This window comes from Phalacrocorax carbo, chromosome 1 (assembly GCF_963921805.1).
Source record: "Phalacrocorax carbo chromosome 1, bPhaCar2.1, whole genome shotgun sequence".
In the NCBI taxonomy this organism is placed as follows: domain Eukaryota; kingdom Metazoa; phylum Chordata; class Aves; order Suliformes; family Phalacrocoracidae; genus Phalacrocorax; species Phalacrocorax carbo.
The window spans coordinates 127,004,197-127,031,108 of NC_087513.1; the positions used below are offsets into that span (position 1 = coordinate 127,004,197).

The 26,912-nt window shown below is 37.1% G+C and overlaps 1 protein-coding gene across 8 annotated transcripts in view; it reads left to right on the plus strand.

Annotated features, from left to right (window-relative positions):
• DMD (dystrophin) overlaps window positions 1-26,912 on the plus strand; it is a 1,139,896-nt gene that overhangs the window by 1,009,102 nt on the left and 103,882 nt on the right. For all 8 annotated transcript variants that reach the window (XM_064473561.1, XM_064473589.1, XM_064473531.1 and 5 more), the window contains 2 exons: window positions 2,229-2,307; window positions 13,408-13,468. In XM_064473561.1, the coding sequence (XP_064329631.1) occupies window positions 2,229-2,307; window positions 13,408-13,468 (140 nt within the window). The remainder of the gene's footprint in view (window positions 1-2,228; window positions 2,308-13,407; window positions 13,469-26,912) is intronic.

Below are 26,912 nucleotides of genomic sequence, written 5' to 3' on the forward strand. Positions count from 1 at the left end.
CGTTGTTTGTTCAGATGTGGGTTTTCTATTGTTCACAATAACCCCAGTTATTGTGGATTCAAATTCTGTTGTTTTATCATTTACACTGTAGTCTTGGCAGAATTCATAGAGGCTAAATGCAATAATCTTCCTTGCTTTACCACCAACAGTGAGTTCTTTTGGCACCTAAAAGGTAATATGCCGATACATCAATAAGAGATATTCTCTGGCAGCCAAACAGAATAACTTTTTATGTTCTCAGGTGATATTTCCTAGAGAATACTCATGATTTCCTAATGTTTTATTCACCTCTGTATTGACGCAATCTATCTCTAGACAGAGGTGTTTTCTCACTCACATCCACTGCTGTTCAGTTTGAAAGTTTACCCTGAAGTGGTTAAGCTATTTTATTTTGCTTGATGTGCATGTATGGCTAAAAATCTCAGTTTAATAATTTTTGTGTAGCTCAAAGCTCACCTGGATATTTTGAAGCAATTGTAATTCTCAGCTTCAGCACACTTAAAGAAGTTGTACTGGCTGTGAGCTGGCAGTGGTCACACACACCAAAGGGACCTTTGACAGTTCTTGCTGTCCATGAAATTCAGTCTAGACTTAAATCGTCCTTTACCCAGTCTTCTTCTGCCCACCATTTCAGAAGTTATCTGGAGTTCAGCCTCTTCCTAGGCTTAGCTTTGTCTATCAAAGTAATCAGCAAGATTAGACAGAAAAAGCACAGGTCATGGGACTGAGCCAGCATGTGCCTCTGTGAGCAATTCTGGATTCAGAAAACAGTAGAAATAAGAACAGAGGCTACATGGTGATATGCTAGTAGCTGAGCTATGTGGAGAGGTGCTGGTCAACAGGGACTAAAAAAAAAAATCACATTGATTTTGTCTGTGTGTAGGAAGACAGAGGAGAAAAGAAGGCATAGAAATGGAGGAAGCTGCAGGAAAAGCATTGAAAAAATGGCTTTAGGGAAGAAAGAAAGGGGGGCTTTTTGGTCATAGTGTCAGTTTTGAAACTCTAAGCAAGGAAATCACACTAAATTTCTATTGTATTTAGTGAAATGAGATGTTGCTGGCCAGGGGTTATTTGGCAAACAAGCACAGCCATATCAAAGAGCTAGTCAACTCTCATTATTTTTCCCTTCTAACTGAATCACGCCCAGTTATACAATTGCTCCTTCCTACCACCAACCAGAAAAATCCCTGAAAGTTTTAAAGTGTGAATTGCTCTTTACTCATGCAACTTACTTATTTCCTTGTTACATATCTCACAATTAGGACAACAAAAACGGACCAATCACTTTTACTTTCTGCTTTGCCAGTGTTGATACAAGACTTTTTCTTGCATGCAATATTTAAGTGACTCTGCTTCCTATCAGTTATTTTACTTAATACATTTCTAAAATATTGTATCTTTACTTTCAAATGTTCTTCCTTGCTTAATCCTATTCTTAGGCCTAACTTAATGATGGTACCCTTTTAGTGCATAGGCTGTAAAGCCACTGGTAGATGTCATTCATACGCTGTGGAATATTAGCAAGCACACCCTCTTGGCTGCTTGCTTGATACTTTACTGTGATTTTCAAGGGTAAAGATAAAACCAATCTTACAACTAGCATCTATGTTTTCATGTAGTACAGCAACCCAACAAAACATTCGGAGCAACAAGTTTTTCAAAGGACTGTTCCAAGGAAGGGGTCAAGGGGCTAGATTTGGCTGATTAAAAGAACAGAGAAATGTTTGTATCAGATGCTCTTTGGTTACCCTCATTTCAGCACTTGGCTTAAATATGGTTATCTTATGCGCAATAAGAGAGATTACTTTTTGCACGCTGATTTATAATAGTATATTCTCAGAAAGTACTTTTGAGGTAGTTGTGTAAAAATATTAACATAGAAGAATGTTTCTGACTTCAGTATTGGCAAGCAACAGTTGCATTCTCTTCAGGTGTATAGTCAGACCAATTTGCTATACCTTTATTTATCAGCTTTTCCATTCTCAACTTGTTCTAGCATCAGTTAAAGTTGGGGAAAAAAACCCCACCCAAACCCTTTTTGACCTCCTTTCTTTTGGATAAGACACATTAAATCTCAGTTAAGTCCTGAGGGTAAATCCTGAGGGTAAATGACTCTTGTAGGAGCCTGCTTAATTTTAAGCAGAATGTTCTCTAATGACAAAGTATCTGACTATATTTGCTACTTGTTCCTTGTTTAGAAGAGGGTAATTCTTTTTTTCTCCTAACAGGTGGCCATTGATGAGCGCATCAGGCAACTGCATGAAGCTCACAGGGATTTTGGCCCTACTTCCCAGCATTTTCTCACTAGTGAGTAATTTTCCATTTTCTTTCTCAGTCTGCACACACAGTTAATTGCTATTTTTGTAGCCATGTGCCAGTTATCATTGCTATGAATTTCTCTTTCAGACTATATTATAATGGCTTTCATTTTTTTCATTACTGGGAGCAGAAGACTGTTAAATAACTTCATACAGTCCAGGGCAAAGGGAAAATATCTGCTAGTATCAAGTCTGTTTGTCTGTACATCTGTCAATGTAAGGCTGGTCTTCATTGCTTGGGGGTTCCCTCTTAGGACTTCTGAATTAAAAATATATTAAAAATTATAAGAGTTTCTGATTATTGTAACCCAGAAAGGATTAAAAAAAATTTTAATTTGGTTTATCTGTTCAAACAAACATTCAGATCCAAAAAGGGGCAAAATAAGACCTGCAAGAAAAAATATTTTGCAGCATTTGATCACTTAGCAGAGCAGTGAAAGGATCAAAACCATAGTGGGAAAGTTGGCAGAAGGATGGCAGTTAAGTAAACTTTTTACTACTCTGCATAAAATATAATTGCCAGTAATATTCCCACTCCACCTCCACACACACTCTTTTATCAAGGATGTTTTGAAGTACACTGAAAGACAACTTGAAACACCTTCAAAGCTCTAAGGCAGTGACTAAAGCGAAGCTTCTTAAAGGCCGTGTCTTTCCTATTGTAGTTCAATTAAGGAAAGCAAACAATAAAACTTTAAGAGATTATATCAGCAGAACAGAACACAGTCACGGGATAATGGTCTCCTACATGCAGAGGGACATGTTATCCAGACATCAGAAATAGAGGTTGCTATTAGTGCACAGCTACGTTCACAGTGGGGTAGAGGACAAACTTTTCTTCAGCTGATACTGCATTGTAATTTTAATCAGTTAACCATTTTTCCACTGAAAATCTCAACGGGAAAGTGAAAATTCTCAGTGGGGTGAACTGTAAATTCAAAACCGGAGTTAATGTTGTGCCATATAAGCACAATGCAGGTTCACAGTGATTCAACCCTGCATCTGGTTTTGTTAAATTATGATCCTGCAAAGAAATGAGCCCTATTTTTGTAATTTCTACTACTTTTTTTAAATCTCTTTTAGTTAACTCTTAATCACTGGGAATAATTTGTCAGCTCAATGTATATAACTGCGAAGCAGACTTGTCAAGGTTGAACATGCGAGAGTTAGGGGTATATGACATGAATGCAATAGGTAACCAGATGTCTGTTTTTTCTTACGTCACACAGTGTATTGCTGGTGAAAGAATAAATTTGAAGGGTAAATTAAGCAAGCCTATATTGCAGGCTAGAAGAGACAAGAGTGACCTGAACTACATTATCACACTGAACAGTACATCATTGTTTTGTGCCAGTGCTGAGCGCAGCCAGGCAACTTGTGTGACCGTTATGCCCTAGACCCATTCTGCCTTATTGCTGATAAACTAGATCAATCTAAAAGTTGCTCAGTATTATGATAGTCACCTCTTTTAGCCCACCCACCATTAGTGAGACACTGAGACAACACATTATTCTGTGTACCAACCAGAGCCAGCAAAGAGTAGGAATCATTTTGGACACTTCTTACCACTTGAGGGTCACTTTAGGAAAAGGAGCCAGGAGAAAATGTGTTGGCTTTGGAAATAGCCAGATCACTGAGAAAGAATGGACATGTGTATTTGTTCTCGCTCTCTTTCTTAGATGTGCGTGCAGATATATATTCTTAAGTGTGCCTGCAAAAGTTAGGCACCCTTAAGTAGTTCTGCAAAAGAGGTGGTTCTGTAGTCAAGTTCACATTAAATCAGTGACTGAATTACATTTCTCTCCTATCTGGAAGAAATAAATACAAGCTGCTAATCTGCGGTAATGTTTTTTATGTGTTTTTTTTTTTTTTTTTATTTTATATATAGAAATTACAGCATCATCTGTCTGTTCCTGCTTGGTTGGAACTGAAGCTGCATGGGGCTGTTGCAAACCCAGCACAAAAATAATGGGGGAGTGATGCAGGGACCTCATATTTGTCATGCCCTGTGCAGGCAACAAATCAAGTGGTAGTCCCTGTTTCTAAGCACTTGCAGCCTATTCTATGAGCTATTATAGCTATTTCTGAAAGAGATACGAAGGAAGGTGTGAGCTAGAAAGATAAGGAGTGAAAAAGGAAAATAAAAAGTCTTCTCCTTTGTAGCATTTTTAATTTAGGGACAATTTTTCACCATTGTCCTTTCATACAGTCTGACCTCTTTTCACTCTTTCATCTTCTAAATGACCAGACGACAGTGTTTATCTATACTGTGGCAACAGGATAATTCAGGCGTCTCCTGGTTGTGAATTAAAAAAGTAATGATAAAGGAGCTTGGACACTTGTGTGTCTATACCGTGGCTTTGGGCTGCCCTCAAGTATAAAGGACGCTCACCAAAACTGGCCCTTACCTTTCTGTTAGTACATGAACTTGCCTCTATCCAGGCTTCCTACATTTTTTGCTGGGTGATCTCACCTCAGCCTTTGATCTCCTGATCAGTCCTTCATGCTTCCCCAAGATCATTTCACTTTGCCAGTCTCCACAGAGCCCCAGCTCCTCCTCAGTTCATTCCTTGCCAAGGACAGAGGCTCCCAGCATTCACAGCAATAGTTTTTATGATATAGCTGATAAATATCTTACATGTGCAAGACATCATATTGTGAATCCATGGAGTGAGTTTGTTGGTTTTGAAGGTTTTGCTGTTTAATTAGAATTACCTAAATCAGGGTGTGAAAAAAAAGGCAAAAAAAAAATAATCTCCTTTCTATTAAAGAGAAACTGGTAAATATTTAGCAAAGTAATTAAAAAAATCTGCGATCCTTTCATGGATGATGGCGCTTAATTTGGAAACTACATACAGTAACTGAAGTGTGAAAAAGAGTACCTGCAAATTTCAAGCATAATGCCAGCTCCAGAGTTTTCAGTGACTCCTCTGGAATAATTTAACTTTTTTGACTTCTCCTTTATTTTTGTCTGTGATGCTGCCTTTTACAAAGAATGGGATTCATTGTCTCCTGTTGGAGGACCCACCTATATTTGTCACAACAGTTATTACTTTTTTTTTGAGATGCAAGAAATGAGAGGTAGGATTGATGTCAGATTGGTTTTAATATCATTTGCTGCACTATCCAGCCTCCCATCAATCTTATTTTTAATGTGATAGCTCATTCACCTACATTACTTGTGATTGCTGAAAAATAGAAGGTATTACACCTTTTAAAAGCATAAGCAAACCTCGTAATTTACTGTCCAGCTCCAGGATGAGCCAACTGTTAGTACGTATAGCATATCAGTGAAGTGACGGAATGAAACAGTGCTCAGATATAACTGGCAATTACTTATGAGTGCGACTGGGAGATCCCAGGCACCGCTTGTGATTCCCAAGCTCAGAGAACATGGACTTCTGTCAAGGCGAAGAACCTGGAAATACAAGGAACAGAAAGAACATTTAGGTTTGCAAGTCTACAAGGCTGATTTACACCTAGCTAACGTTTTGTGGTTTGTATTTCCCAAGCTACAAGCTTCTGCTACCTCGATAAATCAGTACCAGCCTTTTAAATCTGCATACCTAAATATGTGCTAGGAACTATATTTTAACTGGAGATACCTAAGTATGCCTTTAAGTTTTGGACTTCCAAGCAGGAACAGCACTGGCTTCAACATGAAACGAGGCAATGGCAGCAGCTTTCAGAAACAGAAAGGTTATGAATGCCAGAGCCAACAGACCAGAGTGCATCTGCTGCACTTTAGGTCAGACAATTGTTGCTTAAAATAAAAAATAAGATCACAGAAGTGGGCTATGTGACCGAGGCCTCTCCTTCTCTGGATAAGCTCTGAACTGTTAGGGTTCAGGTCAGGTTTTTTTCTTCTTTCTGTGCTTTTTTGTTTTCCTTCAGTTATTTAGGCCACTTTCCTGAGAAACTGGAGTTGTGGGTCTGAAGTCCTTCAAACTGGGAAAGAAGTCAAGTACTCACATCTCCCACTTTCTGGGTGCTTAGTTTATTATGCAAAGCAAAGATTAGTGCAGCTTTTTCTTGCACAGGCAGACATCTTTAAAAGGGCAAGTCCTGCTAATTAAGACATCTAACTCTAAAAATGACAGGGCTATAGGACTCTTAAGACACTTTACCTGTCCACCTGCTAGACTATTTTCCAGTGCTAACAGCTATTTCTTTCTCTTATTTCTCACTGCATACATCATATTATATTGCCTTCCAGATATCACTTTTGACATGCAAATATTGAAGCCCATGTCCATTCATTCATGTCTTTCAGATATATGATTTAGTATTTTTAGATATCACATTGAATGTTTGAATAGAAAATATTATCAGGTAGTAATATAAAGATAGGGGGAAAGTCACAAAAGAATCAGCCTAACTCTGAGAACTCTCTAAAAGCAAAGGAATTTTATTATTGCATTTAAATACGGCCATATTAGCCAGAGGAGCCTGATTGCTAGAAAACTGTTTTTCTGCTTTTGTATAAATGCAAAATGACTGCACGTGCTTCTGAAGAAGGAAAAAAGAAAACTATTACAGTATCGACAAAAAAAAATTCACGGGTTTTGCCATTATTATTATCATGGTAAATCTGGTAGCAGCACTGGGCACCAATTCAACCTCACGACTTGTGTGATGGGTAAATCAGGCTTAAAGTTAGGGTAAAATGTCTTCAGTCCATTTCTTCCTTGGTAATGCTTGGTAATGCTAACCTTTTCCCAACTGCTAAAGGATTTAAGAAAACTATAACATTGACATATTTTGAAAGACTCTCTTTATTCTTACGTTTGGAGTAAAATCAGTAAAATTAATTTTACAGTGAAAGTATGTCATCAGGTCATATGATCACCGGTCTTTCTCTTGTGGGCTTTAATTTTTCCATTATATTTCCTTCTCAGGAAAACCACAGAGAATCTCTCCATAAAACTTAATATTTGATTCACAGTGAAATTGGATTTATGGAATTCCAGCTTTATACCTATGCTTTCCTCTTTCCTGCACTTTTGTGATAAGTGACCCTTTCCACTATAATACATCGGGATACAAATCCCCAAACAAAATTTTTAAGTCAGTTTTGAAATGATGATTATCTTTCCCCTCTCTTCACCTGGAAGCAAACAGCTTTTCCTTGTAATCAGTATCTTGCGTTTGTGAAAAAGGCTTCCAATAAAAAAAATGTAGAATGGTAGTTAAAAATAACTAATTCTAAATCTCTCTCTTGTTTTCTTGGTTTTCATTTGTCATCAGTTTAAAACTGCTGTATGCTCTTTATTTTAAAGCAGAGGTTTTTTGTGGGGGAGTGGTCAAGAAAATTACTGTCGTAGGTTTTTTTTATAGCAGCCTAATTAATTTCTGTATTTTATCCTTGGTTGGTAGAAACCCTGTATTCTGCAATGCTAAATAATTTGCAAGGAATCAAATGTTACTTTTTACTCTCAGTAAGACTCAAAAGATGAGTTATTGCCTACTGTACTTTTGTCCACTGTCTGAACTAGTATGTTGCTAAGACAGAATCTTCCCTCCAGTATTTTATAATCTTTTTTGGAGTAACATTGGAAGGAAATTTAGGAAGCCTAAATGAAAACTGCTTCATTTTTTATACTGCCAAACTTAACCCTGATGCATTTAACCCTGTGCCCAAGTTGTCATGAGATGTACCTTGTGTTCAGTTTGGGACTTTTCTTTGTCCTCAAACTCCAGGACTGTGGTACAAAACGCATATTCTACATACCTAAAATAGCAAAACATAACAGCAAAATTCTATGTGAGACATGGAGTATTTACCAAAGATTTATTTTTCTATTTATCTAATTCCATTTGCATAAAAACCACCGGCAAGTTGATTAGGTCATTTTATGACCTCATTTGACGAGCCAGTTTTAGAGATTTTAGTTTTAAAAGCTCAAGAGTGCAACAGAAGTTAGCAATTAGTACCTGTAACTTGGGATATGTGGATCAATACAGATTATACCACTTTTCTGTATTTCATGCAGTATTTCTTTATTAAACAAGTAGATGCTTGTATTTTTGCCATTTTACAGTAGTGTGACATTTAAGAAAATGAGCGTTAGATGGATTTTATATTTTGCGTTACAAGTGGCATTTGGAAACTTCTGGAGAGACTGTTAGTGATTAAAGGTGTGCATTATTTAGGTCGTACCATATAATGTTGACCCTAGGCTGCAGGCAAGAAATCTTAAGTTGGCCATAAAGATTCCAGCAGGAAACGTAGGATGGAAAGGCCTCTTTTACAACTCCTATAAAATGACCGTAGTTGTAACTGGCGCGCTGAACTTTTTCATAACTAATAATTCCTTCTTCAAATTGATTAGAAGCGTTCTGAAAATGGTACGTATTCAGTAAATGTCTGCATGTGTGTTACAGCAACAGACTACTGCTAGCACTGCAGGGAAGTAGTGAGTGTGCGCTTGGGTTTAAGAGTAGTAGAATCCCAGCTGAGAAAGAACTGTCTCCAAAATGCCCATGAATCCATCCACATGTGCAGCACCACAAGCTAGGTTTTGGAGCAGAATAGACCCCATGCTGTGTAGACAAGTTTTGGCTGATGTTTCTGCTTTGTAACTTCTAAATTGTGTAGTCAGTGTATTCTGACATCAGTTTCTCAACTACGCAGTGCAACATTAGACCTTAGCGCTACACAAAGAGATCTGATTGTTCTTTGGTCTCACCTAGTACAATAACAAATGCACATAATTTAGTAATCAATTCTCTGTAAAACGGGGGGGAAGTCATATTTTACAGATGTATACTGACATCTGTTGCAGACACTTCTATGGTGCCACCGTCACGCAAGCATACCTACTGGAGATGGTACACATCCTGCTGGCATAAATCATGAACTGATTAGGGAGGAAAAATATTGCTTTAACGTATTCTCTCAGGGAGACAAACATAAGGTCTATCTAGTCTGTGGAGAGCCATAGTTTCTCATTTATAATGGTATTATTTGAAAATAATTGGAATACTACTCAGTCCATCTTCTCTGAAAGTTTAAGAATCCTTACACAGACGTGAACTTCTGATTCTTAGGGAATCAGAGTCTTTCCAGATGCAAAGACTGTATTATCATTTCGTCCTCTCTGCCTCCCTTTATCTGAGGTCACCAACTCCATACCTTGCCGCAGGGAAAATAATTGGTACGAAAACAAACTTTATGTGAATAAATAGACAAATTCCTGGCTCTCTGTTTGCAAAAAGATGCTGATGATGATAACACCAGGTAGAACAATATAAGTCATGCAGGTAGGTTCCTAGACTGGATGATTGAGGTGTTAGTATTATTAAAATGTGAGCATCATAAAGCACTTTGCTGAGTTACAGCTACTATAGCCACCAAGCAGGTAGTGCAGATCTTGACTGTGAACGTATAAATGAGCTCAGCTTTAACTACCGTGATGCTGAAATGCACACATAATGAATATAATAATTTTCTGAGAAAAAAAATAATTGAGAAGACAGACGTAACAGTGTATGGTGTATGGGTACTTGGCAGTGCTACTTTGTGGTTTCTATCCTAAAACTTTCCCAAAACTTTAACCCCTAGTGACAAGAGTCAAAAGACTTGCTTTGTATTTAGAACTGAAAATGTGCACTCGTGCCATTATACAGTGACTAGAAGCATGTGCTGACTATGTAAATAAGGAGCACTGGGCGTAACTTTTAAGTGTGGACATACTAAATCTACTCTTAGAATAGCTGGAGGAGAAATAGTTTACTATTAGTAAATGTACATGTATTTTTCATTATGTTTGTAGTGCTAAAGTGAAATATTTATCAGCTTATATTTTGTAACATCAACACAGATAAAATTATACTACATCCTATTTAATATTTAATTCAGATCCCTGCATAGATTAAAATACTGCTGAAGTTCAGAGAGCCAGCATGCTACTGTGTCATCATATATTCTGCAAACAAATAAGGATGTAGGCTTACCATCAAGAACTGTGTTCACTTAAATTGAATAGGCAAAGAAAGCCTCAGATGTTAGCAAAACAACAGACAGAAATAAAACTCCCAAATTAGGTAACCATTAAAATGTACATCAATGCAAATAAAGTACAGGAAAATTTAAATTGACTCTTAAAATGCCCCATATTTTGCTGTAGTATTTAATTTCAGTCGACAGCATTGCAAGTAGCTGGGTGTATAATGGATCCTTGTCTGTGGAAGCTAGAACAATAAAACACTTTTGAATTACAATTAGCAAACAGGAAAATGTCTGCTGCTTGTATATGTTGTTATGCTTGTGTAGCACACAGGGATAATACAGGGTCATATAAAAAGGTCTTTGCCAGCAAGAGTTTTCAGATGGACTACTAAAGTGGTCTTAACCAGGAATTAAATATATATGTCCATTACCTGCACTAGCTTTGTAATGGATAGTAAACCTGTACTGGTAACCAGAGGTAAGAAACAGCTGTTCTCAGCTTCTGGGCTTTTGCCAAAAATTAAATTATTCTTCTCTTACCATAGCTGTAAAAAGTACCTCGTATTTTGTCGACTCACATTTATGCGAGGCTAGAATCATCCAGGAAAGCAAAAGTGTCTAATAGGGAGCTTCACAGCAATGTATTGAAGGAACACTAAATCCAGTTACGCAGAACATCACAGCATTGTTTGTTACTCCTATAGCCTTAGTTCTCATGAAAGCAAAGTATTTGTTCCTCTTCTAACGTATCAAAGATTATCACACATAAGATTCTGCAACAATAAGTTATGACTGCAAAGCTCTTACCCAGATTAATTCAGAAGCAACAGAAGAAATACACCTTCCAAAAAATATGCAGCAATCCATCCAGTCCTTTAGGTATTTAATTAAAAACAAATCTTAAAGTCCAGGAACTGTAGCTCGGTGGTATTCCCGTTGGGAATATTAATGATTGTTTGGGAGAGAAATATGTAAGAAGGTCAATTTTTAGTTAATACGGAAGGGTATTTAATTTTCAAAAATTACAGCTTAGTATAATCCTATTTGAGTTAGTCCTCACATAAGGTTTCTTACCTGTGGAAATTGGCATTATCATTGTCACTGAGCAGGAATTTTAAAACTGTTTGATGGATTACATATTAACACACAGGTTAGTATTTCTGAATGAAAACATACAAAGAAATCACCAAGCAATTGATAATGTAAAAAAAGAACTTGTATTTGAAAATGCACACAGTGCTGTGCTTCTGTATGCGTGGGTCACGATACAGACTTCAGTGACAGTGCAGCGAGCTATTTTTCCATGGGACCTAACAGTGTAATTCAAATTCTGTGTTGCACACTTTTGAATTACCTGTTCTCATGGTTCATACCTTTGAAATTTAACTTCACCTTTCTCTTCTAACTAATGTAAAACTGTGTAGGAAAGCAATACAGTCAGCTTAGTTACAGGTGGTTATTTGGGCATTGAAGACAACAGCAGGACCTACAGAGATGCTGTGGTAGGCTTTTTGTAACTCTTTGGCCACCAGCAATCTGAAACAGGATTAACACATTACATTTCTTCCAAACATACTCCTTCCTTTCCCTAGCTTCTCAGCGTTGCCAAAAATGTATGTGAAATCCACTGCCCCAGCCTGCACCCTGCCCCTGGTTGCTTTTCCTGCTCCCTTTCAGACCACCTAGAATGTCTCCAGCTTCCTCCGCTGCTGCTGTCTGATTTATCTCCCCTCTGTGGGGTCCCCAGCCTCCTTCCAGCCCTTCTTCACATTCATGTGCATGTGACTACCAAAATAGCAAGACTTCCCTATACAGCCAGTTTTATAAACACCCTTCATCTCTTTTCTCCAGCTCTTTTTGTCTGCACTCCAGTACGTGGGTGAGAGCAGGGCAGTATATTTTATTCTGCAGACTGAATTCTGCAAATCTGTTTAACAGCTCTGGTACAAAACATATCGAAGGTGCATATCGTTCATTTTTATTTGTATGGGGTGTGATTTGTTGACTTTGTTAAAGTACCTGCAGCTTGGGAGGGGCAATTTTAAAGTATCTATTTTGAATGAGAGGGGGAAAGAAAATACTCAAGCCAAATGATCAAGCAGCTAATCACTAGCTGAGCCTTGGCAACAATTATTTTCCTTCGCAAACAGCAGGGGTCACTGAAAAGAAGGGTTACGCTGGCTGAAGCGAACATGCTTTTTTTTTTTCTAACCAAATCACTTTGCATATGAAGAAATCACTATATTAAAGATGAAAATTCTAGGTTCTACTGATTTTGACAGGTGAAAAAATTCTTAATAAACAAACTACCTTTCTGATTTTGGCCTAAATTATAAAATATTTCTGCCTCTAATAAAACCTCTAATAAAAAATGATTTACAATTGTTTTGCCTACAATAAGTTTTATATAAAACCTTGTTACAAAGTATTTTCATTATATTGTACGTTGATGTTGACATTTAACATTGTGATAGCCAAGAGTAAGAAATGTCATTTCTTCTCTATTTCTTGTGATCACTCTGTCATTTTCTCCATTAATTGCTGTTATAGGAAGTCAGTAAAACACAATTAGTAATGTGGAGGAATAAAAATAAAATCATTCTCCATTTAGAAGTAGACAACAAGGGAATAGACCAAATACTTAGGTGGTGTTTCAGTGTAACTTCACTCAACATAAAATGTAAACAAGCACATAATTCTGTTCCTGGACGGATGGAAAGCACTGACCACACAAGGAAAGAAATTGAAGAAAACCCAGTCAAACACATTAGCAGGCGGAACCCAATAAAAGAACATGCCAGAAAGATAGGTTGCTTGCTCTGCTTCGTATCTGTTCTGTAAGCTTAGTAGTCAAGGAGGGGGTTTTGAATTTATCTTTGCAGCTGAATGAGTTCAATTTCTCTCAGATTAGGGCAGAATTTTCCGAAGAGCAGGTTAATCCCTCCTGCCTTCATGGGCAACCGAGCAAACAGACCTGTATCAGCGTGGCCGAGTGTAAAATTGTAATTTTAGAGATTAATGTTGTCTTTCCTGTTTGCTTTGAACTTGACCTCCATGTTTCTCTTCTAGGCATGTTTGTACATACGAATGTACGCATGCAGTTATTTACTTGTTTGTTTGTTTGTTTGTTGTTAACAGCTTCTGTCCAAGGTCCCTGGGAGAGGGCAATCTCACCAAACAAAGTGCCATATTATATCAAGTGAGTATAACTAGTAATTCATTCTAGCTATTTACATTTGTCATCTACGAGGATAGTTGTAATTTTCTTAGATTATTGTTAACTGCTCCTATAGTGTCTAAGTGGGAGGAACAAAGAGGAGTGCAGTGTGCACTAAATTTCACAAAAGTGTGCTAGCTATTTAAAAACACAATAGGATGCACTGATTTGTAAGTTGTTTGGTTTTATGATACTGTAAATCACCTGCAAACTAAGTAAAGCTTTGGGGCATCTGGGTTATAATTTAATTAGTACCTTGGCAGGTTTTGCAAAACCGGAAAAAAAAAAAAATCTGAATTGCAGTCCTGAATGCGATACACTGCTTTTTAACCTAGCAATGTATGTTCTTTAGACTATGAATTCCTTCAGGGAGAGTACTCGGTAAAGTCTGTACGTGAGGAATGACATGGGACAAATTAGTCCCTATGGACTATTCTTTTAGAGCTTAGTTCTCAATTTAAGCTTGTTTGCATTGACATGTGTATGCATAACAAAAGAGAGGAAAATGTAAAAAAAAAAACAAACAACAAATTGGAAACACCTGCTTCAAGTGCCCTAAACGGAGCCACTACACAGCAAATAAGAAAGAACTTTTAATGCATTTTTCCTTCTCTCTTTAGTTTTTTATTATCTGCAATATGTGCCTTGAACTATTTATACATAACTTCTGAAGGGAACGGGGGATAAAATACCTGCAATAAAGACTGTAGTGCAAGTAACTGAAGTATGGGTGGTGTTTAACACCCATATTCATATGGTTCCTCCTTGTATTCCCAACACGCTTTGCAAACTCAGCTAGTGTCACTGAAGCCATCTGGCTGCAGATGGCTCTTGCAGTGGCACTTCAACTGCAGCCTTCACAGCAAGGTGAATTGCTACAGCAGCTTCAGAACAAGTATTTGAGTTACACATGAAGAAAACTTAAGTCTGTAGTGCAATACAGAGGTACAGTTATACCTCATGAAGTTGGTTCACCATTGCGTTAAATTTGTAATTTTTCTATTTGCATTTGGCTATGAACAATGAAACAGTCACAAGGAAGCTGGAAAGCTCTGTCAAGGAGGAGAGGGAAATCTACAGAGGACAAATGCAAGTTGAGGCTCTGGCACGTCACAGCCAGTACACGGCACTACTGTGAAGGAAAGGATCCCCCTTTTCTCTCCTCTTAATGCAGGCACAAGATGCATTTCATGCTGTGCTTTCCACCTCTCTCTGTGCTACTCACATCCAGCAGCCATGGGCAGCTGTTGACTTTTTGTGCTAAAATGATCAGCCGTGCTCTTCCTTGTTCCTTAGTAGTTTTTGGGGTCAATGATCTATTTCATCTTCTGTTCTAGGCCACTTACAATTCAAGGAACAATTCATTTTATTTCATTCACTTTGGAAAATATCCTCATAGCCATAAAGAGTTGTAGCATTATCAGTTTAATTAAAATTTAAATTCAGCCACATCTTTTATAGAAAAAACTTGCTGTCCTTGAGATGTAAAACACAGCAGTCAAGTTTTAACAAGTCTTAGTGAGCTGTTGCATCTATTCCCTTCTCCAGCTGTCCTTAGTAATTTTTCTTCTCGTTCATTGTCGCCACTCTTATTTCTTATTTACACTCAACTAAATAGTCTGTTTTCTGTACCATTTCAGCCTTTAAACTTAGCATATTCTTTCTTTACTATTTGACCTATTCTCTATCAATTGTTAATGTTCTAAAAAAGTTTCCATGAAGACTGAGCAGCTATAGATAGCATTCTCTTAATGTTTCCGTAATTTTCTTTCTGTCATCAATATAAGATATTGGTGCTTGCCTCCTTTTTTAACCAATTTGCTACATATTTTATTGTTTTTATCTGCCTGTCCCTTGATGCTTAACCATTTTATCTCATCATTTTCACATTTGCAGTGATATAGCATTTGATAAATCTATAAATCAGGCAGTACTTATCACTGCTGAAGATTTAGCACTGTTTATCTACTGCTAGGTATCTTCAAGCCTTGTGATTTTCCTGGTTAAAATTTCATTTTTATACAGTTGATTAATCTGTAGCAACTAGTTGCCGCTAAAGCTATCACTTCAATAATTCTTTCTTGGGATTATTCACACCAGTTTTTGGTTTGGTTTGGGGTTGTTTTTTTTTTTCCAAATTGTATTGGTGTAGGCATCATTGCCATGGAAAATATAATTATCAGCAATACACAACCTGTTTCATCTATTCCCAGTCGCTGCCATTTTGTAGTTTATTGGTCTACTGTCAGCCTCATGAAAATTGCCGTCTAACAGCCTTGCACCAGCTGCTGTGTTCTGGTGGATTTTCTTCTACCTTTTTATGTGCTTCCCTCCTTATGGAGAGGACAAGCAAGGCCAACAGTTCAGCCTCACATCTCTTTTCTCCAGGGAACTGAGAAATCAAATCTTTGTGTTCCAGGACAGCAGAAGCATCCTAGTTTCCTAAGCAGCAAGTGGACGTTCCTGCCTGGGTACTGAACACTTGCTCAGCTCACAAGGTGCTACTGAGTTAAACTCTTCCTTTTGCCTCTGTATTAAAACATGTAAAATTGCTTGAAAACACAATTATCTGACCCTTTTCTTTTTAATCTTTTTTGTCCCTTGATGTACTTCTTGTGTCTAGTACAGGATTTAAAGGTTTTATTAGCTTGAAAAAGGAGGGGAATATATAAAAAAAACGTTTTCAGTTTCATCAGTCCTGTTTTTTGAAGGCCTTGATCCTACTCTTACTGGAATGCAACCCAGAAAATGGGAAGGCAGAAGCAGGCACAGGTATGTCTGTACTATTTAATAATGTTTTAGGTGTTCTTTAAAATTTCTAAATTTAAGTTTTTAGGAGACAAAACAGGCAATTACTTGTGCATCAGAAATCTGAAAACCAAATGGAAAAATGTACAGCACAAAACCTACAGAATATGTATCAAAAGATAAAAAAAATCTCAAGTTCCAAAAAGACAGATAATGAAGGTAGGGAAGCTGCAGATTTTGACATTGTAATTCACCTTAGGCCACGTCTTAGCAGGGCTCACCCCATGATGAAAGGGATCTCACGTGTGCATGCATATACATGCACATTCCTATCTTTCAGAGAGATAGCTGCTCCAAAGCAGTGACAGATAGCAAAATCGAATGTCTACTTTGGATTTTGCAACACCAGAAGAAGCATTTGGTCATGCTGTATGACCCAATTCCTCTTCAGTGTTCATCCTCCTGGGGTATGTGGGGGCATTAAGCAGCTATACTCGTGTTTGCACCTCTCCTGTGTATGGCTTATCCTGTGCTTAGCAAGTGCTAGGAGATCTCTGTTGCCTTGGAGTAAGGAGGAGAAGCTGGACTGAAGTCTGCAACATACTTTCCTTCTAAAAAAAAAAAAAATCAGTAGTCCTGCCATCATGATGTGTTGAAATTTAGTAGTTGTGGCTTCTCTATTTGTACTAATCTTTGACATTATTCTTCCTCTGTGTAACTGACTTGCCATTTAATAGTGACTGTCGTCTTACCCTCTTGCTGTGCCCATTCTTTTGAAGGATTTAAAATGCTTCTGCAAAAATACAGTTGTCTTTCATCTCAGTACTTCCCACAAAGGAAGCCTTCCAAGTTATTTCCCAGCCAAGCTTATTTTGTTATACAGATTATACCAGTTCACTGAACTTTGTCCTGCTGAGGACAAAGCTGGATTCTCAGGAGCATAGATTTGGCTCCTTGAGAAGATCCATATGAGCCTAGCCATAGAAATTTGCTACACAATGAGCTAACTCCAAGGACTGTGCATCCCCACTTTCTTACTCTCTTCCACACTGTAACTTCCCATGAGAGTATTTGACTTGCATTAAATGTATCAGCTTGTGAAATACATTTTTGTTAGTTTTAGATTCTGCAGTTTTTCTATACTTCACAGTGGAGATCTAGGGGGCCAGTTTCTATGAACATACTTCTTTGTTGTCTTAATTTTTAATCTTCCTTTTAATTGTTGCTTAACCATGCCGAATTTCAACACAGAAAAAAAAAAAAAGCTGAGAGCCTTGAGTTTTCATTGTAAAAGCAAACAGATTAAAGCCATGATTCTCTTACTTTTGTTCAACTTACAGATAGGATAAATGAATCTATCTGAATTAAATTCTACTAAGATAAAATAAAGCAAAGAGTTGCTGTTCTGGTAAAATAACTTGGGTTAATTGTTTCTTCTGCAGAACATAGATAAGTATGAGACACAAAAGCAAGTAGAAAATATCTGTCAGATGGAGCAGAGAGAGATATGGAGAATCATAAATAAAAAATGTGTGATTATGTCTATGTAGTGAATGAAGCTGTAAGCAAGCTATGAAAACCATGTGTATGGCTGACAGTTAACCTATCTACCAAGTACCAAAAAGGTATTATTCTGGCTTCTTAAAAGCACAGCTATTATGATCTTTTCCTGTCTTTCAGTTCTGAACATGCCATACCAAAACTGAAACTATTTTGAAGGAAAAAAAAGACTATAATACTCTTCAGTCTGCCTTTACGTGATGTAAACTATCATGCTGTCTATCACAAAAATCTACATTAAACATCTGATATTTTGCCTAAGTGCAGAGTTTATCATTTGTAGGGCTGTGAAGCCTTGGTTCCAAAATGTGTCACAAAAATTTGAACTCGGAGTGTAAATGAATGAGAAATCTTGAGCCGTTAACTACCTTTAAAATGAAAGTGGAGGTTATAAACAGATGTGCTCCCGCTGACTGAGCAGGAGCACTCCGGGAAGATACCGTGGGTCTGCTCTTCGTTACCATCTGTCAGCAGGGAGTTACTGCCCTCACATGCAAAGTAACTTAAGGGGATTTAATTTGTTTTGAAATGAATTATAAGTACTCAGCAGCAATTTTGTCACATCCTAGCTGTTTCAGCGGCTGGGGGAAGGGCTGTAACCTCTTGTTGGGGGCAGTAGCTGATGGAAACCATGTGCTTTCCCAGCGTAACAGCGTGTAAGGCAGTGCCTGCTGCAGAGGGCAGCTTCCGCAGGCACTTGCACAGCACTTGCAGAACTTGGTCTTCTTGATATGTCTGTGTTCACATTTAAATGGGTAGTAAATTTCTTAAGCTTTGTTGTCAAACCCATTCAGTATAAATTTTCATGAAGACAGTACAGTGTTAAGCATTACAGAGAGGCTAAATACTGCAGGGATAATTTTCATGCAGGTTAAATCTTAAAATGTGCTATGCAGGTAATGTTGTTTGCTCAGTTTAGTAATGAGCTGGGTAAGAGACTTTTAGATGGATCTGGCTTCCTTATTTTCCTAATTAAAAGGAACGTATCAACATTTTAAATCCATTAAATCCAGCTACTCATTGTTTTCCAGCTCTGGGGCTAGGAGAGTAATAAATGAACTATTTTTATAGGCAGTAATGTGAAAAATAAACTTTTGCTACTGTACAAGGAGTTCATGTATTTATAGAGTAATAGAATATAATTACATAACCTCGAATATTTTACTTTTATTGTAGCTGAAGTTCTTATATTTATTGTAAGCAGAATGTGATTTTTGCTTCAATTTTACTTTTTACTTTGTTTCTATTTGCTCCATTTTACTTCAGTTGTTAAATGTAGCTTGACTGTGTTACACATTATCAAGAATAAAAAATTAACACAGCCAATATAATTTTTATAAAGTTGAATGACATATATACAATATGGTCCTTTTTTATAGAGTATATGCCAGATCTTCCATAAAAAGTAGATTTTACGGCTGCTCCTGATAACTACAATTTATTGTTGTGTACTTCGATCCCATGTTTTAAACGTTGTGTGCTTAATGGCCAGGATTCAAAAACCGGAATTATGTTTGATTTCCACTGGAATGCTTTGAACTTGAAAAGATTAGACATATTAAGGGAAAAAATAGAAAGATTTGCCTGTCAGACTTTTCTTTTTTTAAAGATCAATTACATACTTAATTTAGATGACAGACAAAGAGAAGACAGCTTCTGACAACTGTCCAATGAAATCTTCAAGGAAATGGGGAACAATAGCTCAGATATTTTTCACATATTCGTGTTATACCAAGAAGTCTCATAATTCCTTTTTTTCCTCTGAGGACTGACAGCTTCGCCAAAGCAGCGCTCGCCACATCCATTGTCTGCATTGCCCTTGGTTCCGTGTCTCTTCTGATGCAGCTAGCTCCACAAATAAGCAATATTCCCATTCCACATGAGAAAAATTTCATCCACGTAACAAGAGAGTCAGCATTAAATTGATCCCTTTTCACCTACCTTGCCCTTTTTGTCTTCTTCATGATCTTATCAGACTAACAAAAGGAAGGACTATAATTAACATTTATGCATTTTAAGATATGTTTCAATACCAATGAAAAAAGTAGCAGATATGGACATGTACAATTTGCATCACCAGCTGTATTTGCTATGGATGCACAGGCTTTGGCGGACTGTGTAATCCTTTCATATTGACATCTAGGGCAATGCAACAATCAAGAGAAGACTGAGAATGCAAGACTTGGACGTACCAGCTGGGCTGCTTCTGTTTCTCTGCGTGGCCTGTCTGTCAGGGCGAGGTCAGGTTTTTTCCAGGATTGACTTTTTTCCCAAAATTAACTCACTGAAGCTGCTGAATCTCTCTTGCATTTGTTCTTTCTCTGACCTTCTAAGGTGCCAGTTCTCCTACAGACTGCAATAAGTTCCTATTTTTCAGAATATTCTTCACCTGTCTTGGCACATTTCTCTTACTGAGCAATTTGTTTAGTCTTTACTTACTGAATCGTGACTACGGATTATTTGACCCATTTTTCTCCTTATTGCATTCCTTTCAATGATTATTTTTTTCTTGACAGATATTAGCTGCAATCAGTTCTGTGTTGCACATCAGTTCTGTGATATCCTTATCTTTAGACCTTCAATCCTGAAAAAATATTTGTGTATATCTTATGCTTAGGGGGTCATAGATTCTAAGGGAAACATAAAACGGATTAACTGAGAACTGTATAAATGTCAGTAAGATCGCATTTAGACTTAAGTAAAGATTCTAACCAATAGGTTAGGAATGATCAAATCATCTATATTCATTTTGCTTACTTCTCATTTTCTGATTTAAAAGTTGAACTTTATGAAATCAATTACAGTTTCAAATATGATGCATAGTCTTGGCAGCTTCTTGCATGCTACATATTTACTTTGAATTTCAAGTATTCATCAGATAAATTTTTATATTAGGAAATCTATGGCTAGATAACTTAAAAACAAACAAACAAACAAAAAGCATCACATCTCAGAATGAATTGCTTTCCTTACAAGTAGTTTTGATGAGACAAGCATTCATGTTTTTTACATAGCAACTGAGCTTAGAAAATGCCATTATGGTACAACACAACAGAGAGTCATTTTCCAGTAGCCCTTTTTATACAACCAGTCCAGCACAGACACCAAATGGTGTCTGCAGCCTAATGAGTAGAGTAGTGAGTACAGGTCAGACTTTGCTACCTAACACCTACTTACTTTGTGTGTCTACGTCCTCTTTTCCAGCAGGGCCAAAATTTGCATAAATGCTATATGTAAGGGTTGGGCTGGGGTCTTGAGGAGGGCACAAACTCACTTAATACAGCAAGAAATTACTAAGAGTGCAGGCTGCTCTAAATATGTGCGAAGTTGTTGGTATGAGTTTTAGTCATCTTCTATACTTCACACTTTATCATGTGAACTTACACGCTGCTAGGTTAATGATAGTGTACGGTAGATTAATGTGGGGGAGATTAAGAGCAGTAGATAAAGGTTGTAAAAAAAATCTAAATATCTAAACCCATGATAATACAGTCTCATTCAGGTATTTTGTATTTATCTAGAGATCTGCTAGAAAACTTTCTATTATTTTAATACTTAAGTAGAAAAAAGGTTTTAGATATCTAGCTAGTAAATAGCCCAAATTGCCTTTGAATTTCAATACATACCTGTCTCCTGGTTTTCCTTTTCAAGATGCTTTTTCTGTTCACTGCTGCAGAGCCAATACAGGAGTAGAGGGGCAAAGATACATGTTTCTGTGCTTCATTTTTAACAAAGTTAACTCAATTTTTTCACTTAAAAGCTGTATTATTGGAGAAATTGTTGCAAAACTTAAGGCTTGAAGGTAATGGCATCCTCCATGAAGCATACGAAGAAAAATTTCTAGATAGAGAGGTTATAGACATGGAGGTAAAATTTAAAGCACTAGCCAGAAAAGTACTGTGTTTGACTTGGGAACAGATGACTTCATACAAACATCTCAACTATATCACCAACAAGAAACACCATGTTAAGACTTTAATCACAGTCCAAAGCATTTCTAGTTGGGACATGGGTGTAATGCTTTGTTCGTAATTAGGAGGCACCTTTGCAGCAGGAAATATCCCATAAGTGTCTCAAGGAAATAGAGGTTAAGAAGTATATAGTCATACAAATTTGTTGGGTTTGTTCCAGTACTTTAGCTGTTTTGACCTGAAAATGTGGAATAAGCAAATATGAGGAAGAAAAAAAGTAAGGTATTAAATTAAAATTGAATATAAATACTGAAAAAAGTTTAATTTCCAAGCAGTATTTTCCAATCTACCATCTGCCATCCTGGAAGTTCTATAAGCAAACTGATATACATTTTAATATTGCAAAGAATGTGACAAAAAGCTAACAGATTCTACTGCGTACCTAAATACAGAAAAGCTGCACCTTCATTAGAAAATCGGAAGCTGCATATGTCCTCCCAGATCAGTGATTTTTTATCTACTATTTCATCTTCAGTTTAACTCTGCTTAATTGCATATAGCTTTAGGACTTCATCGGTGGCACTGTTGTTGGCTGACCTCACCTACACATCCTTTAGAAAACATAGAAAAAGTTAAAGCAATTGCTAGTACTACTAGATAGTAGCAACAACAGCAGCAGCAGTAGTAAACAGATTACAGTCATACAGAAGACACTAAACATCCCTAAGGAAATCTCTGTATAATTTAGTTTAAGATATAACCATAGAGATAACAGCAATATGAAGTAAAATTAGAGGCGAATCTTCCCTGAACTAAAACTTCACTTGAAAGTTTAAAAAATGCAAAGTGGATGGGAATCTTAAGGTTAAAATAATATATTACATGCACATATATGCATTTTGTTACTCCTGGGACTACTTCTGCCCAAACAGTTAAGGAATGATTTGAAAAGTGTTTAAAGCAAAATTCCTATCAGTGAGGGGTTTTTAACCATGTTTGCTGAGAATCCCTGGAATCTATAAATCATGCACTGACTTTGATAAATGTGATTATACAGCTAAACTTAGAAAAGTTCTGAAGTAAACAAGCTTACATCTATGATAGGTTTTCTTACATCTTGATTACAGTTTTGCATGTCATTAATTTGCATTTCATTTAGTTTTGTGTCTAAAAGCATTCTCTACTTCCGTTTTATCACCAGCTCCAGTCATACTGCAGTTGCCAGTTTTTACTGAGCAAATTTCATTAGTATACGAGAAGTTCTAATGTGAAATACTTTTCTGTATATTTATCAGCTTTTAGCTAGAGTAGTGATGTTCAATTATTTTTATGGCTGTGTTTTGCTGAATCTTGACTATAAAAACATAGTCCTTGAATATTAAAAGTTTGCTTTCATGACAGGATGCTGATATTCAACATGTCTTTTGTAAGACAATGCTAGTTCAAGTTCATTAAAAAAATTATTCTGAAATTAAGCAGCTTAAAACATAAAACTAAACTCTGTAGCTGAACTATTATTCAGATATTCACCAACCCAAACCTATAGGGTTTTGGATTTTTTTAAAAAATCTAAACCTCTCAATGATAGTTTCAGTAGGTATAGAGAGCTTGCATTTATAATTTTAAAATTACTGTATGTTTTGTGAAAAGAAACCCCATTATTTTTATAATTGCCTTTGATATGAAGCACAAAAGAAAAGCTGGCTCCAAGTGACAGCCGTATTTAGTACCTTCAAAGATGACTGAAAAGCACGTTAGACAGCTCTGACTTTTGTTGTTTCTAGATGATATCTTTATCTTGAAATATTCCTAAACTAAACCTATACCAACCTACCCACCCAAAAGATCTTCAATACATTTGGGTTTTGGGGTTGGTTTGTTTTGTGAACACTATTTAGAAATTTGCCAAAAAAAGAGAAGGAATAGTCAACCAATGACAGACCACATCGAAAGCCTTTTTGTCAAGCTGATGCTGTACTAATGCGCAGCAGTAACAACTCAAAGCAAAGGGCTTGTCACAGTGAGGGAAATAGAGTTTAAAGGCACTGTTTGTTTGAAGGAGAAAATTCTTGTTTGAAACAAGCTTCCTTTGTGGTCATAGCAAGTTTCTTGATCAGTTGCAGCTAAGATATTTCAAACCAAGAAATTGGAAGAATGACACTTGGAACATCAAATAGCTGGATGTTACAGAATAAGTGTATTTGCTTAACTTCTTCAGTCCCTTAGACATCAGGAGCATATCAAAATGACTTCGGACTTCTGAATTCCAGTGATGTATTTTCTTTGAAGCTTATCTGCTCCTTTTTTCCTTACATGGGAGTCTTTTCCTTCAGGACTGTCCTTGATAAAACAAATCTCTCCTCTGACGCTGTTTAATATCCAGAACATTGCCCTCCTTTTTCCTGGAATTTGTGTCTGTTTCCAGTTCATGTTTTTCTCCTGCTCAGTTGTTTCTAGCTTCTGTACCCTTTCCTCACTACAACATCTCTTAATAAGGTCACTAACAATTTCCTGTCATCCAACTCCAAGAAACTTTTTCAGTGTTCACATTCTTCTAGGTCATTCCACCATTTTCAACAAACCATCTTCCCACTGACCTTTCTTATATTCTCTTGTCTTATTTTCAGGGTTTGCCTTGTAATAATTACCATTCACTACTTCTGCATCTTCCCCTTGCCTTCTAATGATCCCTTTGCAGAGCCAGTCCTATCGCTGACAACACTTGCCTCCAGCTCATCACCCTCTTCATCCTACTTTCTCTCAGCACTGTTTTTAGTCTTCAATCCCTAATACCCTAATAGCAAGCCTAGCACCTCTCCTTTCAGACTTTCATTTCACTTAGTTGTGCTGAAGACTTTTAAATGCAACTTGTTAATTACCAGTTTCTTTCCTTATTTCTTTATAGCACTCTCCATTAGGTGGTTATTAAGTCCCCAACTCAAAAACACCAAAATAGATGTTTTCTTTCAAGCCTCAATGTTTGTCTGTTGACATTTCCACTATTTTACACAATGTTTTGCTGCCTCTGTTAGCTATCCTTTCAGTGTCCTACGTGCATTTTATGCCTACTTACAGATTTAGTGTTGCTTATCCTTTAAGTATTTTATGTCCTTTTTCTGCACCAAACAAGTATATTTTTTCTTTCTGATTTCTGCTTAAAGTTGTCATCATCATCTGAGAGGTTTTTACTCAGTACTCAGTCACTCTAATTAGCAGCAATCTAATTCAGCCTCAGCCATTACTTGCTCATTAAAAGATGCTGTGTTCACTTCATGTGTTACCAACACTCGTAAAACGAATTATAATAGTCCAGAGTATTTTGTTGCATTAATGACAAAATATGTGAGAAGAACTTAGAAATTGTTTGTGGCACTGTTGCTCTCTCTATCATTTAACTTCAGAGTACATTTTGGAGCATCTTTTTTGCTTGGTTACTTAACTACTGTATCAGTTTTACTGTACCTTTGCACAAAAGGCAGATACTTTTCACATTCTACTTGTTCATGTTGATTAACAGATAATTTTAAAGAACAAAAATATTCCTGTCTTATCCAGATGTCTGACCTGTCTTGAAGACTGAGGTGATCTAGATCCCACAGATGTCCCCATGCTAGCAGGCTCCATTAACTTAAACTCCCTCAAGTTCTCTGTCCATCAGTGCTGGCAGGGGCTGGCATTGCCACAAGTACCACTTTCTTGTATGGGGAGCCTGGCGGTCGAACCATAAAAAGCTGATTGCCTTGGTAATGAGGTTTAGTAGCAATTTTCTGGGAGACGGTTATCTCAAATTCTTTTCTCTCTTTCAAAGAAATTCCATTAATTCCATAAATTCCAAACCTTTGTAGCTTCACAATATTGGGAAGCTACCTGACTTAGTTTACAGCGTCAGTTTATTAACACACGTCAGCTCCATATTTGTAAAATACTGTTTGCTTCTGCCTCCCTCTGAATTGCAAATAGTTGCTGAAGTTTTTCCTACAAAGTAGAAGAGGATTTCTCTGTCTCTTCTTGTTCTGAGATAACATGGGGCAAGATACTGCAGAAATATGAATTAGTCCTGGGCCCATTGACTCTCAAGAGTAACGGGCTGCCTCATGGCTGTCCAGCTCGCTAGGTGCAGCTTCATTCAGCAGTAGCCCATAAACATACTAGTATTCTCTGCAAAAATTATAATCAGTTGTTGACGTTTGCATTTTCAACATAAAGCCCTACTCTGAACACCCCTCTGATATGAGTAGTGGGTGCTCACAGAAGAAGGTCTTTGATGAGAGTGCTCTTCTGTGGTCATTCAATGACTCCTGCAGATACCAAGCAGCAAGAGGAAAACAAGTTCTGAGTAAATGAATCACTAGCAAAAAGACTTACGCTTAAAATCACACTTGGTAGACACAACCATTCTCAGTCAAATCTATATTCTTTCCTGTATTTCTCTTTTGTACAATACAATGAAATTCCAGCCATCTTGAGCACAGAGCTGTATGCAGGTACAGTAGCTTGCACAATAGCCAACAAGTCAAGGGCAAAATTGGTCAGGCCATTTTAAACCAGCACTAAAGCATACCAATAGACCAAGAGTGGGTTTCATATTAATGCCGCTGGAAGGAAGTTTGACAACTCATTAAACCACAGCCTAGCATGAAAGAGCATTTAGAAAAATGTTTTAGCAGCTATTCCTCCTCACGCCAATTGCATTTCCAATGATCTTGCGCTGAAATAGTGCCATAGCATAAAGACGAATCAAGTTCTTCATCTCAGCTCTCCACAAGAGAAGGCAAGTTTCCTTTCTGTTAATACAGCATGCAGTACAATGGATCTCAACTCTAAATTAGGTTTTCTAAGCGGTACTACAATAGAGATATTTAATAATAACAATTAGTCTGAATAATGTACTATCGGCAGCTGCCTGTGATGCTTTTCATTGCAGTATGCTTTCCTTATTGCAGTCAGTACTACTGAAATGCCTTTAGCAACATACTTTATATGCTCAGACATTTTCCCAAAATTAGAAATGGTAATTGCAAATTTTTCCCCTTCTCGTGGGAAATGTATGCTCATGATTTGCAACGGCCTGGTGCGTTACAAAAGAGATTACCACTGCTGTCAGTGCCGTTTTTTCTAAACACCATCTACTTGGCCCAGAACTTGGCAATTAACAAGTCACAGCAATACCCCACCAACCCAAACCAAAATCATATCCTAGCACCCAC